Here is a 17,408-nt window from a genome sequence, read left to right on the forward strand (position 1 = left end):
AAAATAATAATTTATTTATCGCATCAGTTATAAATGTGCATCCCTTAATGGAAACACATGTCTGCCAACCTTATTTCCCTTCCACAACAACAAGCACACAATTTTCTAATTTACATCCCTTCATCTTCTAATCTGAAGGTCACGGACGCTAGCCTGCCTTTTTGTCCCCTTAATCCAACGATCCGTCTTAAAAGGGAATTTAAAGGGTTTCTTTTTTAAAAAAAATCTTTAAAAACCCTAACAACCTTGTCCTCCTCATCTTCTTCTTCCTTAGCATTAACGGGCTCTCAACTTTTACGAACTTCAATGACCTCTTTTTCTCCTTGTTCATCTGTCTTTGATCTTACTCCTTGATTCTCTCCTTAATTTCCATCATTGGCACCTCTGGTCCAAGCTACACCTTCCTTATTTCACAATTTAACAGGGTGGGCCTTGACAACCTATGTTTCAACTATGAATTCCTCACTCCATAAACATGATGGTGCCCGCAGAGTAGGAACGTCCCTATCTTCCCCTCGCAAACTATATAAATTTCTTCAAGGAGCAGGTGCAGGAAGGATTATGCTTTCCTATTCCCCTGTTCTTCATCGAAGTGAGTCAGTATTTTCACATTCTCCTTCAATAGTTAGTTCTCAACTCCATTTGTATGATGTGAGGGGAGGCCATCATATTCTGCCAATTTGGGGCTCCCCTTTCCCATGTTTATTTCATCACTTTTTCTATTCCCAACAAGTGGTCGAGCGTGTATTTTGCTTTTGTGCTTAGCAAAAAATCACTCTTTTTGAGAGGATCCCTGCCCAGAGTAGTAACTGGAAGGACAAATACTTTTTTATCCGTCTCCCCACCCGAGTATCTTGGCTACATGCTTGGCGACATAACCATCCACTCGTGCCAACCCTCGGCGTCCTTGACAGGGAGCCCTCCCTTTGTAGGGTCATATCAAAATTAACAGGACTAAAGTTTGATATTTTTATACTACTTCAGGAGGAGTTGTTATATATGCTCGAGTTAAGTTCAGCTAAAATTGGACTGACCTCCTCCTTTGGTAAAAACATTCTCCCTCTTTACCCGTTTCGAATGAAGACTCCTCCCCCATTTTTGCAGCATCTCACAAATATTATGTATGTAGCTGCAACTATCTCCAAATATTTCCTCTTCCAAAATAAGCAGGTATATAAAGATACTCTAAAACAACTAGGCGAAACAATCTTGAAGAATCGTGAGGCAGAACTAGCATCTTCATCTTCCGGGCGCCTTCTGCTACAGACCACCTCCCCTGAGTCATCGGATTCTAGCACACCCCTTAGCTTTTTGTTAGAATTTGAGGGATGCCCTAAGGTAATCACCTTACGATTTTTTCTATTTATTTGATAAGTATAAATTTACTATTTGAGTGCATATTATATGTCTGATTGTTTTAAATTCATTTGCTGAATATCCGTAATATAATTCATAGCATGAGATAATTTGTGATTGAATCGTAACTAGTTATTATCTCTACATGTGCAATTATGAATATATTAAAATTTCCCTAATCGACGAATTGATGCATTCGGACATAATCAATTCTATAAGACCAGCACAAGTTATACTCCTTAGTTCGGCCAAGCAGCTATTTTCTCACTAGCTGAAGACATTGGGATGTCGAGAGTTAAATGTGAATGTTGGTTATGATAATTAATTCATTGAAGTGACTCGCTGTAAAACTTCATATGGTTCTCTACATATATATAAATATGTCTGTGAAGTTCTTACTGCAACACGAGTGCAAGTTTCCTTCGACTTGAATTATACAAGTTATCTTGGTCATGTAGACTTATACTTGACATCTTGAGCAAACATCTCATTGAGGTGTGGACCTACGCTGATTGGATATAAGTTAAAGTGTCCGAAGGTGTTTGGATAGCCCACAGAGGATTCATCGCTCCTTGCGAGGAGATGTATACCCTATGATCACTCGTTAGGATTATTACTCAAAGTCTTTGGTCAAAGCATCACATGTTAAGAGTGTGAGACTCTTGTACACATGTACGAGTAATTTGAATCCGTAGAACGAGGAAGTATTACTTGGGTTAGGTGTTGTTGGTGCGGAAAGCATCCGACGATCGAACCTAAGTTTTGATAATGGCAAAGGATTCAAAGTTAAGGTATGTGGTGATCTAACAGTCTGAATGAGATTGCAGGAAAGTGCTAAGTATACTTAGCCAAAAGCCCTAACTGTGGTTAGGCAAGGTAAAAACCCTAGGGGGTGATAACCATAGGTCATAGGGGGTGGTAACCCTATGCGGAAAGTCTTGGTGGGTCGAGTGCTTCAGGCAAAAGTCCTAGGGGGGTAACCCTAGGTGGAAAGTCCTGGTGTCGCGAACCAGGTGAAAGACTGGACCAGCCGGGAAGCGGAAGTCCAGCAGAAAGTCCGGAAGCATCAAGCACTGAGCAAAAGTCCAGTCGATCTGGAGGATCGCACTGGCAACAGGTAAATCTCCTGAGTGGAGTAGGTGAGGATGCGTTCCCCGTAGAGGGAACAGTAGGCGTCAGGTCGACCTAGAGTTTCCGGTTGAAAATTCGAAGTCAGACCGGGACAGTCCGATTACTGCCAGACTTCATATTTATGATATTATATGTGCTAACTTTTGTTTTGTAGGATATGTTTGTGTTTTGAATCTAACATATCTTGCAGGTACGAAAGAACGAGGTTAAGCTTCGGATAAACAGTGTCTGAGGCGCCTATCCGAGGCGCCTCTATGGAGCTTGGAGGTGCCTCGGGTGCAAAAGATGAGCTGGCTGCGAAGCAGGCTTGGAGGTGCCTTGAAGGAAGCTCAAGGCGCCTTGGACTGGTGGATGAAGGCGCCTTGGAGAGCAAAGAAGGCGCCTTGAACCTAATAAGGTTCGACCAGTCCAGCCCTTATCTCAGTGTATGACTCGGCCAGCATGGAGGCGCCTTGGATGACTTTCAAGGCGCCTTGAACACCCTTTAGTAAAAGAAAATCTAATTCAAAAAGAAAGCCCTGTATTAAGGGGGAGCTTCACAAAATTTAAGTGTTAGCTTAAGTTATGCTTGTATTTAAATTTATATACTTAAACTTACTCACTTAAAACCTGTTAAATATATTTATGCATTTGTTTTACTTAACTTTGAATTTAGATTGCCATAATCAAAAAAAGGGAGATTGTTGGTGCGGGAAGCATCCGACGATCGAACCTAAGTTTTGATAATGGCAAAGGATTCAAAGTTAAGGTATGTGGTGATCTAACAGTCTGAATGAGATTGCAGGAAAATACTAAGTATACTTAGCCAAAAGCCCTAACTGTGGTTAGGCAAGGTAAAAACCCTAGGGGGTGATAACCATAGGTCATAGGGGGTGGTAACCCTATGCGGAAAGTCTTGGTGGGTCGAGTGCTTCAGGCAAAAGTCCTAGGGGGGTAACCCTAGGTGGAAAGTCCTGGTGTCGCGAACCAAGTGAAAGACTGGACCAGCCGGGAAGCAGAAGTCCAGCAGAAAGTCCGGAAGCATCGAGCACTGAGCAAAAGTCCAGTCGATATGGAGGATCGCACTGGCAACAGGTAAATCTCCTGAGTGGAGTAGGTGAGGACGCGTTCCCCGTAGAGGGAACAGTAGGCGTCGGGTCGACCTAGGATTTCCGGTTGGAAATCCGAAGTCAGACCCGGACAGTCCGATGACTGTCAAACTTCATATTTATGATATTATATGTGCTAACTTTTATTTTGCAGGATATGTTTGTGTTTTGGATCTAACATGTCTTGCAAGTATGAAAGAACAAGGTTAAACCTCGGATAAACAGTGTCCGAGGCACCTCCATGGAGCTTGGAGGCGCCTCGGGTGCAAAAGATGAGCTGGCTGCGAAGCAGGCTTGGAGGTGCCTTGAAGGAAGCTCAAGGCGCCTTGGACTAGTGGATGAAGGCGCCTTGGAGAGCAAAGAAGGCGCCTTGAACCTGATAAGGTTCGACCAGTTCAGCCCTTATCTCAGCGTGTGACTCGGCCAGCATGGAGGCGCCTTGGATGACTTTCAAGACGCCTTGAACACCCTTTATAAGAGGGTCTCGACCAGCAGCTCAAGATAACTTCGCACAAGCAATCATTCTGCAACCTGTTGCTAACGAGACGTTCCGACAAAGCCTCAACTAGACGCCGACAACCCGGAGCTTCAGATTTAGTCTTTTGTTGTCAGTATAACTATTATTTTTACTGCTTTAAATTCTACTTAGTTTGTAATAGTTTTTACGAACTATAGTTGTTGCCCACCGAAAGCAGTTAGCGACCGCGAGCCTTCGAGTAGGAGTCGAGATAGGCTCCGAACGAAGTAACCTCTCGTGTCTACTGTGTGTTTGTGCGTTTTACTATTTCCACTGCATTATTACTCGTGTTTTACGATTCCGAAAAGAGTGAAAGCCGCGAGCGCTATTCACCCCCCCCTAGCGCTTTCGATCCAACAGATGTGACATAGTCAGCCTAGTGGAGACAAGACACATAGACCATGTCCTAATTCAAGTGGGTATAAGACGAGTGAAAGGAATGAGGCATGACTCACTGTAACTGCTGAAAGGTTTAGAATTAATTCTAAGATCAACTATGATTTTTTGACTAATTGGAGATCATGATGTACTACTAGGTGTCACTCATGATCGTTCTATAATTAAGTAGTTAATTATGGATGGCCAAGATAAATCGGGAACCTATTGGGTCACACGCACTAACGAATCTCTAAAAGACGTAAAATAAGTTAAAGAATAGGATTCTTAGATCAAGAGATAAATATTTGGTTAGACTATACATAAGACAAATATGAAAATATTTATCGAAATGGAAGCGCGGATGGGTCACATCTCTTATGGAAGAGTTGGACCATATTTGGTTTAATCATGAATTAGTCATGAACCAACTTGATTTAGTTGTGAAACAAACTAAGGGGTTAATGAGCTAATTTTTAGTTAAGAGATAATGAGTTGGATTTGGGCTTTCTAATCCAACTCATTAATGAGGACTATATATTGATATGGTTGAGAGAAGATTATACACAGGAGATCATTAATTGGCTTGTAAGGTTTTTTGAAAACCTTAATCCAATTTCTCTTCTCCTCTCCCTCTCCCCTCTCTCTTTGTTGCCACCAACAAGAGGAAGACCTTCCCCTTGTTGTCGTGACCACCACAAGGAAGAAATCTCTTCCTTGTATGTTTCTCTTCCTCTTTCTCTTCCTTTTGATCCCTCTTCTTCGCTCGTTGCTAGTAACTTCCGAAGGAGAGGCTTGTACTCAAGGAGTTGTTTTGAGGAGCTTAGTGTGGATACGAATAAAGGCGAGGTTCGACAAAGTCGCTACGGTTGATACCCTTCTCGTTACAGGTCATCCGTAAAGTACACCTAGCATAAATTTACTTTCCGTAAAAATTTAATTATGTGATCATGTTTGATATATTGTATCCTTATATACGTGTGGTGCGTGTGATGTAATAATTTAGGAATTATTATTGTTTTATTTTCCGCTGCGCATGTTTACGAAATGTATTTTAGCACACATCGCAATGGGCATATCTCAACAGTGGTATCAGAGTGTGATCGTGCTTCAACATGATAGTAAAATTATTTTACGACTCGTGTTCATTTATTATCGAAGTTTCATGGAATTTCTGGTGAAGATCCCAACAAACATCTATAGGAATTTCATATGGTGTGCTCTAGATTGAAACCACATGACATATTAGAAGAAGATGTTAGCCTTCAAGTATTTCCATTCTCACTAGCGGATTCAGCAAAAAATTGATTATATTATTTCCCACCTAATTTTATCACTAGTTGTTGATACCCGGGGTTAATTTGATGTGATCAAACAAGTTAAGTTAGGTCCTATTGTGTTTAATCTTGTGTCTAAGTGTGCAGGAACTTTGAAACATAGAATATCGAGCAAAAGACGCAGCTATCGAGCAAAACACGCAGCTAACGAGAAGAACGGCACGGGAGAGAGTCGACGGGCTCAATACGTCGAGGGACGAGGTGCTGTGGAAGACTACACGGGCGGACAAGAAGGAGGCGCGCGATGTTTCCGAGGGATGAGAAGCCAGGAGCGGAAGCTTGCTCGAGAAGGCCGGAAGTTGGGTTCGGGTGAGCCCTATTCCAAATGGCCAAGATCACCCAAGCAAGAGGAACCGGAGCGAAAGACCTAGACCGAGACGAGCAAAATCGGAGCGGAAGGCCCGGACTGAAAAAGTCAACTTGGTTGACTTTCTTGGTCTGGGTGCCCGGATCGAATTTTATCCGGATCGTGATTGATCGCGATTCGTTGCCAAGGAGATAAAATTTTATCCTCCTCCAGACGTCTGGAACTCTTCCAGGTGCCCCGAGCAAGGTTATATAAGCAGTCTTGCTCCCAAAGCTAAACTACAACAGGAAAGATCTAACCAACACTTGTACACACCTTCTTTTCTGTTTAGTTTTATCATTTTGAGATTTCATTGCTGTAAAGAGGTTTCTTCACCTGAAGGAGAAATTATGATTTCATCTACCTTGGATTAACAACCTCCTCGGATGTAACCAAGTAAACATGTTGTGCCTCTGTCCACTAGAAAAAAAAAATACTATTTTGGGACGAATTCTGGGATGAATTTCTAAAAAAATTTTGTTGCAAAAATTTTTGGAACAAATTCTGCGATGAAAAACTTTTCGTCCCAAAATTCTTGTTGCCAACTTGGCGACGAATTTGGGGACGAAATTGGTGACAAATATTATTTTTGTCGCAAATTCGTTGCCAAGTTTGCAACAAAAATAATATTCATTGCAAATTGATGTAAAATTAGGGACGAATTTGGCAATGAAAATGGCAACAAATTATAATTTTATCGCCAAATTTGTTGCAAAGTCTACAATAAAAATGAAATTAGTCGCAAAATTTTCATTGGCCAAATTGCAATGAAAACAAATTTGGCGACGAAAACAAATTTTCGTTCCAAATTTGCAACAAATTTGACGACGAAAATAATAAAAAAAATATAATCTACGATAAAAAAAATTTCATCCAAAATTTTGTTCTAGAGTCTGGGACGAATCTGTGAATTTGTTGCAAATTCTACAATAAAAATGATATTTGTTGCAAAATTGTCTGCAACGAAAACCACTAGTTTGGGACTAATAATATTTTTGTTGCAGAATTTACAACGAATTTGACAATAAAAATAATAATATAAAAAAATTATGATCTACAATAAATTAATTTTCATTCCAAATTTACAACAAATTTGGCGACGAAAATAAACAAAAAAATTGTGTTATGCGAACCTATGACAAATTCACAGATTTGTCCTAGGTTCTGGAACGAATCTGTGAATTGACAAATCTGTGAATTTGTCCTAGATTCTGGGACGAATCTATAAATTCGTCCCAGATTCTGGGACGAATCTCTAGATTTGTCCCAAAATCTAGGATGAATTTTGGGACAAAAATTTATTTGTCGTAAAATTATCGATATAATTACGATAATTTGGTGACAAAAAAATTTTGTCGCCAAATTCATTCCTAAATCCAAAAAATTCCAACGGAACTAATTTATTTCTACAATTTCCATTCAAATACATATTACAACAAAATTAAATACCACATCATTAACATTCAACACATCCTAATTAACATTATCACATCCTATTTAACATATATACACATCTATTAATATTTGAAATCAATTTTACAGTAATACAAATCCAAAAATTTCTCAAAAAGTTATACAAGAACTTTCTTCTTCTAGACTCCAAAATCTGATACAAGTCAAATAGTACAAAAAGTAATACAAATCCAACACCTCCTAAAAGTTATACAAGTTTTTTTAAAATAAACAGTACATACATGAACTCATCCCCATATAATCTTCTTTTCCCCCATAAAAGCATACAAACAAACCAGATCATTTCTAACAAGAAAGATAATTACTTAAATTATAAAGTTAAAGTGATACTAGAGGTTGTCAATTGGCTTGAATATCAATATGTATGTCTTGCTACTTACAAATAATGTAGCACGATGAATTTAAATGCATATGTCATCAATCTGTTATTTTTTTCTGCCCTTATGGTTCATATGCAAACATGAAACATTAATTATTTTAATCGATAACTATAGCATTAAGAATTAAATGAATCATTTTTTTGTTCTCAAGTAAGTAATGTTTTTAGCAGACTTTGAACCCAGGAGTGTTTTCAAACAATAATTCTACTTTGCAATCCTTGCCAAGAACCACTATGCTTACAAGCCCTACAATTCAACACCTTCCTTTCCACTAGCTACAAATATCCTAAACATATTGCAAACTATTTCACCAGGTTCAATTGTAACTACAAGTATCCTCAATATGATACAACATATTTCACCTCATCAAATTGTAACTACAAATATCCTAAATATGATACAATCTATTTTACTACATCAAATTATAACTACAAGTATCCTAAATATGATATAACTTATTTCACTACATCAAACTATAGTTACAAAAATCCTATTAGCTTTCAATCTAACATGGAGAAAATGGGGTGTCTTCTTAAAATTATTATCATAGACTTGCATTACTACATATAAATCTTACCAATGAAGACAAATTAACAAAGAACACCTTATCAAAATAAAGGAACGCACATATATATAATATGACTGGATGAAATTTTGAAAGGAATAACGCTAGTACTAGCTAGAATGCCATAGGGAAGATCTACAAGAGTGCTTTATATTTGAGTGTCTCCAACTACACCGAGCTCATGGCAAATTGAGACTGCACAAACAACATTACAAATTTAGTCAATGACTTAAGATAATAAATCAAAAATAAAATTAATTTATATAAGCGTTAAAATAGACATCTACAACCGCAGCTACCAGAGGCGGCTACGGCCACCGATCTACCCCCGGGGGCAGCCGCGGCCACCGGTCTGCCCCTGGGAGCAATGGCAGCCAGATGCCAGCCGCGGCCACCGATCTGCCGTGGGGGGCAGCCGTAGCCAGAGGTCAGGCGCAGCCCTCAAGACCACGCGAGGCCACACGCAGCCAGGAGTGGCCACACAAAGCCACGCGAGGCCACGCACGGCCACGCGAGGCCACGCGCGGCCACGCGAGGCCACGCGCGGCCACGCGAGGCCACGCGCGGCCACGCGAGGCCACGCGAGGCCACGCGCGGCCACGCGAGGCCACGCACGCACAACGACGCGAGGCGAAGCACGCGCGACGACACGAGGCGACGCACACACGACAATGCTAGGCAACGCACGTGCGATGATGCGAGGCGACACACGCGCGACGACGCACGGTGACGTGTGGCGCGAGGCAAGGCGACGTGCCGCGAGGCGACGCGACACACTACGAGGCGAGGCGACGCGCCACGAGGCAACGCAAGGCGACGCGACCAATTGACAAGATATATCTAAGTAGATTACCTAACCTACAATTGATGGCTTCAATTTAATCATTAGTAGCGTGAGTATCCTGTTTAGAGAGGTGACCTTTTTTAAAAGTAGAACACTAATCACAATGAATGTTACGTCTAGATGAAGTTACTTGAGTTAAATGAGATGACGATTGTACTACCTTCAGACTCTTTTCTTTGGTCCATTAGCTCAATAGCATATTAATATAGTATTTAAATCATTTTAGGTGGTTCACTCTAGTCATCAAGGCCTCAAGCTCATCATCCATGCCATCGCACAGAATCTACATCTTTACCAGTGGAATTTCCTCTGGTCATGGCCAATTATGGACTGCCAAATAATGAAGGTTACAAAATAAACAATACCCACAATCACAATTATGCAAACTCGAATTCACTCTAAGCCCGTTATATCCACTCCAAAGATCATGGATATCTGATAATCTTTCTCACATTTTTTTTATGTGCTACAAACTCACAATAATCACGTGACATTAGATGGACACAGATATCCAAAATGAATAGATTGAAAAGTCACTTCACGCGATCAACGTATTGCCGAGGTTACAAAACTCTAGTGTCCAATGTTGCATCAAGACATTCAAAACAAAACGACTGCACATGTCAGGTATTCACAACCTATTATGATAATCCAGTATTGTCATGCTTCAATTGGAAAAAGATTGATGTAATCAATCGAGTAATTGATCAACTTCACACAAGTATACGGAAAACTGCATGGTGGCATCAGAAATACGCAAGGTTACACCTTAATGGAGACGCTATCAACGAGAAATGACGTTGTAGGAACTAAAACATTAAGCATCTAAAGTGGTTTTTAAGAATATGATAGGCATGTACAATAAGCATCTGTTTCAAGAGGAGTTAGTTGCACGGGGATCCCTGAAGACAGAGGAAGTACCTCCAGAAACTGCAGGTGATGGTGATGAGGCCATGAAATGATTGGCAGGCAAAGCCATGGCAGGAAGGCTTGTCGTCTGGCTTTGGTGACCTGCAGGAGCAAAGCGGGATGGACTTGCCATGGCACCACTCATCAGTGAACTGGGAGTAGGTGGTCCATGCCCCATTGCCACCATACTACCTCTGTTGTTTTGAACACCCTGAAATGTATTTTATATCAGAAATTTGAGCAATAGGTAAAATAACAATCAGGCAGCATTGCATCCTTCATGAAATCAAGTTATCTGTTTCATCTTAATTGCATCTGCAAGTTGTCCTCATGTAATCTATCTTTGGAATAGTATGCCTATCATAATTTGGTTAATTTGTATAATCTAGGTAGTTAGTTGAATATAAAATAATATGCTACTGCATATGGCCTGTGGCCTATATACGACTTCATATACACCACACATGTAGAATAACTCTAAAACCTTGAGCACCACATACGCAATATGCAACATGGGTGCTTTACTACAAAATAAGTGCAGGAAGGTCAAGGATGAGTTATAGACAGTAAATAGAGCTCATTCTGCCAATAGGCACGCTTGATTCAAAGTGCATGTTACATGTAGAAATGCAGGCATGTATATCATTTTTTTAAAACAATTAGGCAAAGCACTTACCAAGACTAGATATGGAGGTCAGGTTATGCACAAGTTTGAAAAATGAAGCATGACAAGGGAAGATCACACACACACACACACACACCCCTACTCAAGTTGTGGTGCTGTAGCTGGAAAACTTATTGGTCCATAACCAATCTCTGGAAGAGGCATTGATATGGAAAACTATTGAAGGAAAAATAGAAAAGGAAATAGTTTTTTTGCATAACTTGTATAACTTCAGTTAATTATCTTCTTGAGTGTGTAGTCCATTTGTTTACAAGTAGTCTATTTCTGTTAATAAAGGGCAGCCCGGTGCACGAAGCTCCCGCCATGCGGGGTACCGGAGAAGGATTCATTGTACGCATCCTTACCCAGCTTTTTGCAAGAAGTTGTTTTCAGGATTCAAATCCATGACCTTTTGGTCACTTGGCAACAACTTTACCGTTGCGCCAAGGCTCCCCTTCAGTCTATTTCTGTTGATATTAATTAAATTTGGCCCCAAGAAATACAAGATTAGAGATTGAAGGATTTTAATTATCTCCTTAGCTTTTTACAAGTAGTCAATCCAACAGCATGATAGTGATGCATATGGCATCTGTAGTTGTTGTTTCATAAACCATATTTTAGAATGATGAGTGGTATCCAAATGATTATGTAGAGCAGAAATGAATAAGAAGGGTGAGAGAGCTGCCTGCTAATGAGATTCAGAAAAAAATATGATAATTCAATCAACTATCTTGCCTTGATCCATATTTGAGTCATAGATGCATGCCCTCGGGGAAAAAGCATCCCTCTCACCCCCTAGCCAACTTGACGACCAGATATAAATTGATCTGTGATTTACCCCCTTTACATAATCAAGGGACGGACTATGAGGGAGGTGAGCGTAATCACCTTTAGCTACAATATTTGAGTCATAGCTCAAACCAATATACAACTCAAAACGGGTTTGTGCAGATGATACTAGAATCTAGAGCTGTACCAATTGATTGTCAAGTTATGGAGGATTAAAAGATGAAAAAAATTCCATACCAAAGCATTGCAACACTAAGTTCCGAAGGTTGGTGAGATGTATACATTAATATGAATTACCCATTGGTGTCATACAGAATCTAGAGCATCTAAACAAGAATGGAATGCATGCTATATTTAAGTAATCAACAAATAATGTCAGTTGTTAATAGTTACCAAGAAAGTAAATCACAGAGACTCAAAATTGTGCAAGGGTTAAGAAATCAAGCAACTTTATTGCAAGAATTCTTCTCATATGAGGTAGAAAATCACAGCATATGAGGCATTTCAAAAAATTATAAGAACATCAAGATAGTAAGAGGTGAACTTCCTATCTTTTACAGTTTTACCTACTCCATAGGCCATAATACTGGCACTTCAAGACAATCATCTTAATTATGCAAGCATCATGAATTAGTCTTCAAGGCGTTATAAAACTACCAAAGTTTTATAAAGCGGCATAAAACCAAATTTAGCTAGCCTTTTCTTATAATGCAACAACACTTACTGCATTATGCTGGAAAGAACTAAATGTTGTCCTTGCTAGTGGTGTTGCAGATGGAGAAGTAATGTGGATGTGATTCAACTGCCTTACATGATTGCTGTGATTAGCAGCAGCATCTGATTCTCCACCTGAATCACTACCAAAATTAACCTCAACAGTAAGCTTGGGTAGTTGTTTAGCAGCACTGTTCTCAACTGCCATATCTGCTTTATGAGGCAGAGAGGGTCGTGCAACAGGTGACTGCGTGCTCCGTCTTTTTATTTCTTCTTCTGCATTTAAAATCTGTTGGAAAACCATGACCATAGTATTCAGAAAGAAAAATATTCTGTTGTTCCTCCTGCTTCAGAAGAAATTTTATTAGGAAAAAAAATAGAGAAGTTTTTTATTCTATTTTAGTTCTAGAAAAGCTTCTTGTACTGATGACTGAATAAAGCGAACAAGAAAAACACAGACCAGACTGAATTGAAGAAAAAAAAGCGTTCGATTTGCCAAAGCACATATACAGATAACTCAATCATAGCATTAATGATATTGGCATAAATTATGGATAAACTTATTGGTAACTTAACTTACTTGCTTCAACATTTGAACAAGATTGTGTTTCTTCTCATTCAAAACATGCAGTTGTTTCTCCAACTCCTGTTTCCTTTCATTTTTTTCACTAGCAACATCAGGATTGCTTTGCTCCTAAGAGGTGTGTCACATCAGCAGAACAAATAACTTAAGTAGAAGAATTTATAAAAAGTGGACAGAAGTATTCTATTTGAAAAGGTATACATAGACTAGAATGATTGACAAAAATGACAAGTTCAAGAATTACTACGCATTCATCAAAAAATGAGCAAGTAAAATAAGGCAATCAGAAGATTGAAGTTAAACAAAAGAATAAAGAAAACAAGCCAATCAAAAGTCAAATCTCCATAATCAGAAGACGTTATCAAATACAAGTCAGGTATTACTGCATGTGCTTCCAGAATGAGACAAAGTTACCAGTGCAAGTTTAATGCAGTTTGAAATATAGGCTAAATACTGAATGGTAGATATGGCTACATAATTGATATTTCCAAATCTATTAATTTGAAATACGATATCTCTTCCCCTAGCAAACCGATCTTTCTACCTTTTACTCATGAATTTTCAAAGCTCAACAAGACTTATCTAATTAAATCTTCACAACCCAAGCAGATTGTGTATCTGCTCACTTGCCTTATTGCAGCTTTGACAACCAGATCCAAGTGGAAGAAATGGGAGTTGGTGGTGACACATCTGACATTCCATGGATAAGAGCAATGCTACCAATTCGCTCGTGTTTTTATGTGCAACCCAATGTCATTACAAACCAAGCAAATTTTAGCATCAACAAAAAGGATCACCCAGGGAAGGCGATGGAATCAACTTCGGCCAGCCTTTCTCCGCTCACATTGATGCAGTAATGTCTCCCTTTGCTTCCCCTTGGGATTTGCTGCCCACCTCTGAGAGCTTTTTCCTTTCATGCGATCTCAGTGACTCTCTGCTTTGGGAAACCAGAAATTTGACCAATTAGTAAGGTTAACCCTCATTCTTCCTCTTCTATCTTCCGTATTTCATTATTGCCCTAAGCCTCAAGTTCTTTTCAACTTTTTTGGGGCATCCGCTATGATTGAAGACCACCATGTATTCCCTAAGCCTTGAGTTCTTTTCAACCATTTTGGGGCAGCTGCTATGATTGAAGACCACCGTGTATCCTATGTTGGAACCAAAAGCTTACTAATATACCAAGCTAATTGTGCTAAGACCAGCACTAGCCTCAATACTATAAACCTTGTCCATAAGAACTCTGTTTTTTTAAGAAACCTCAATTAAATTTTCTTGTAATAAGTTTGAGAAACATTATTACATTTTAAAGTTACAAACAAAAAATAAGTCTAAATAATATTTTTATTATGTTGTTCACCTAATAGCAAAATTTTTTGAATCACTCACTTATCTTTGGATTATTCTTGAACTATTACTCACAGTGTTCATCCTAATCTAGAAATCTAACACACATTTCAAGAAGAGGAACAATTTATAGCAGAAAGGAAAGAAGGTTCTTGCTATTAGCATTTCTCTACAAAGTCAAAGACACTAGTACGGTAGTACCATAAGAGGAAAAGTCAACATCTTATGGCCAACTGTAGGTGCCGAGGGTTTAATCAGCAAGGCGTCCTCCGGTGAGTAAGAAAAACTGATGTCTTTAAAAGAATAGAAAGAAAACCGGATAATGATCGACTAGCTCGTTAAATCAGATGTTGGAAAATCCACATGCACTTGAAAGTATAGATATAATTAACCAAAACGCACCCTCTCACCTCCAAATGTCCGTCGGTTTTGCCAGCCCCACCAGGTCTCGAATCATGAACATCCTCCTCCCTTGCGGCAGCCGCACCAACCAGACAAAAGGAAGCGGAAACACCAACGTTCGGTTCATGAAACTGACGATCTTCCCTAGTGTGCTCCTTGTCGTCCGGCTGGAAATTCGAAGGTTGCGGATCGATCGGAAAGGAATCCTGGCGTTTCAAAGTGTCTAACTTATCTATCTCTCCTCCTCCTCCCGCGCCCTTCTCTTCCGGCTTTAAGGGCTTCTCGTTATTAAAATTAGGGTTTGCGATGGCACGGGAAGCGGTGGCGAGGCGAGAGAGGGCTTCGGACCGCTTTCGCATGAGAAGCTTGAACTGGCTAAGGGAGAAGCTCTGCGGCGGGATTCTCCATCGTCGCGGGGCGTTGGAAACCCGGTGGAGGTTGCCGCGGTAGAGAGAGATCACAACCATGGCTTTTCTTCATAGTTCGTCTTCTTCCCACTCCCCTGCAATTAACAAATGTAAATTGAGTGGGCCGTGCGGGGCTGGGCCTAAATAAATTTAATGGGTTATTAATTGAACCTAAAGTTTGTAATAAAGATTAAATTCATCACTATAGCAGCTCCTCATATTAGTAAGAGAGAGTAAATCAAAATTAGTCATGAACAATAATTCCTTAATTTTTTTGCTGGAATATACTTTGTATGATATATATATATATATATATATATTAAAATTTATTTTTTTTATTTCTTTCTCATTTACCTATAACAACTTTTCTTTCTTTTCTTTTAAATTAAAAAAAAATCTCTCTTCTCTCTCCTATTATTGTACCATTATTGTATCACAGTATGTAGTAGTTACTATATAGTAGTTACTCTCCCTAGGACGTAGCACAGACGATGGACGCATAATATTTCTGTCATAATGATCAGGGGTCGATTTTCAAAAACTTACGACATGGGGTTACTCCATCATGTGTCTGATGCCTATGTACTTACATATACTTCCCTTTATATTCATGAAATCAACACTAAGGATCATTAATTAATGTATTATATAGTAACTACTATAATATTATAATAATTATTACATAGTAATATTACTCATGAAGTAGAAAAAGTCAAATAGCATATCAAAATATATATATATATATATATATATATATATATATATATATATATATATATATATATATATATATATATATATATATATATATATAACTCAATCAATTTAATTTTGTAGCAAGTTTAGGGCGCTTGGCCTAACCAGTGACTTCCTGGCTGGCCCATCTATTTCATGTTTTTTAAAATATATATTTAAAATATAAATTGAAAAAAAAACGTATATTTATAATTTTTTTAGTTTTTCCTCTATTTCTTATTTTTTAAGTATTCGAGTTGTTTTTGGCACATTGGTCATGCCCGGCTCAACACTTATTGTTGCTCTCGGGCCAGACTTCGTATCGAGTTCTGTAAAATATGAAGAGATTGAGTTGGATTGGGTTGGGTCATGAGTGACCCATCCCAACTGTCACCTCTCAATTATATCTTCACGCAAATTGAAATCAAATATACTATTATTCAATTAATAAAGTAAAAAAATTATAAATAATATTTTATAATTTTAAGGTATAAAAATTTATATAGAAAATCAAAATAAATAAAAGAAATCAACAATATAAATCATTTTTAATTTAAGCTTAAATATACTATTGAGTAAGAATAAAGTCAATATTCACAAACTTGAGGGGCATCAAAGATCCAAAAGTTACCTGCTTTAGTTTAATTACTTAACTGTGAATTTCCCAATATCCAAAAATATTTTTTTTATATAAAAAGTAACCTGGGCCTCGATGGGACGATTTACATCTTGATCCTAATTGACATCGACGAACAAACTATATGTGAATTTGAGTTGATTTTGCCTAAGTCATTAATCACTCAGGGGTACAAAGATTTAAGGAGAGATCCGTCAGAATATAGAAAGGAAGAAGCAAGGAGGGAGAGGATTAGAATAATAACCGGGGTGTTCTTGTTCAATTTTTTATTTTGTTTGAGATTATCGACAAATAAATTATCAGTGAATTGACATTGATGTTGATCAAGTCGTCAATCAATTACCTAGGGGAAGCAAAGATTTGTGAAGAGATCTGCTAGACTCTAGAAAGGAGAAGTAAAGAAGGAGAGGTTAGAATGACGACTGAAAGGTGTCTCAACTCAAACACTCCGACGTTCAAGTCAATTTACAATGGAGGAGAATAGAGAAGGAGAGTAGATGTTGCCTAAGTTCTGAAAAATTACCTCTCGTGCTTGCAAGGACAGATGACTTTTTTATAGGGTGGTGGCTATGCTCCCACGTTCTCCTTGTGCTCCGATATTCATGCTTATGTTACCCACATTCTCTAAAAATAAAAGGCTATGTTGCCCACTTCTTCAAAATTAAACAATTGTGTTTCTCTCGTTCTTGGGGAGAAATGACTGTATTATCCGTATCTTCAATGAGGAATGGTTCAATGTCTTACCTGTTGATAATTCATTTATTTGACATATTCTTTTGGGATAGTATTGGGTTTATTGGATTTAATTGTAT

At 38.6% G+C, this 17,408-nt stretch overlaps 1 protein-coding gene across 1 annotated transcript; it reads right to left on the reverse strand.

Annotated features, from left to right (window-relative positions):
- Positions 1 to 10,136: 10,136 nt before the first annotated feature.
- LOC121982547 lies at positions 10,137 to 15,335 on the reverse strand. Its single transcript, XM_042535697.1, has 4 exons — positions 14,826 to 15,335; positions 13,069 to 13,182; positions 12,499 to 12,777; positions 10,137 to 10,532 (listed from the first exon to the last, which is right to left on the reverse strand). Exons 1-4 carry the CDS (start codon positions 15,282 to 15,284, stop codon positions 10,287 to 10,289), a joined length of 1,098 nt encoding a protein of 365 aa, XP_042391631.1. The 5' UTR covers positions 15,285 to 15,335; the 3' UTR covers positions 10,137 to 10,286.
- Positions 15,336 to 17,408: the final 2,073 nt, after the last annotated feature.

This window comes from Zingiber officinale, chromosome 5A, assembly GCF_018446385.1.
Source record: "Zingiber officinale cultivar Zhangliang chromosome 5A, Zo_v1.1, whole genome shotgun sequence".
NCBI classification, from domain to species: Eukaryota; Viridiplantae; Streptophyta; class Magnoliopsida; order Zingiberales; family Zingiberaceae; genus Zingiber; species Zingiber officinale.

Coding starts and splice junctions, on each gene's coding strand:
- LOC121982547 (XM_042535697.1), bottom strand. CDS start 15,284: ATGGTTGTGATCTCTCTCTACCGCGGCAACCTCCACCGGGTTTCCAAC. Junction 13,183..14,825: donor AAACCGACGGACATTTGGAG/GTGAGAGGGTGC, acceptor CACACCTCTTAG/GAGCAAAGCAATCCTGATGT. Junction 10,533..12,498: donor GTTCTTTCCAGCATAATGCA/GTAAGTGTTGTT, acceptor AATACATTTCAG/GGTGTTCAAAACAACAGAGG.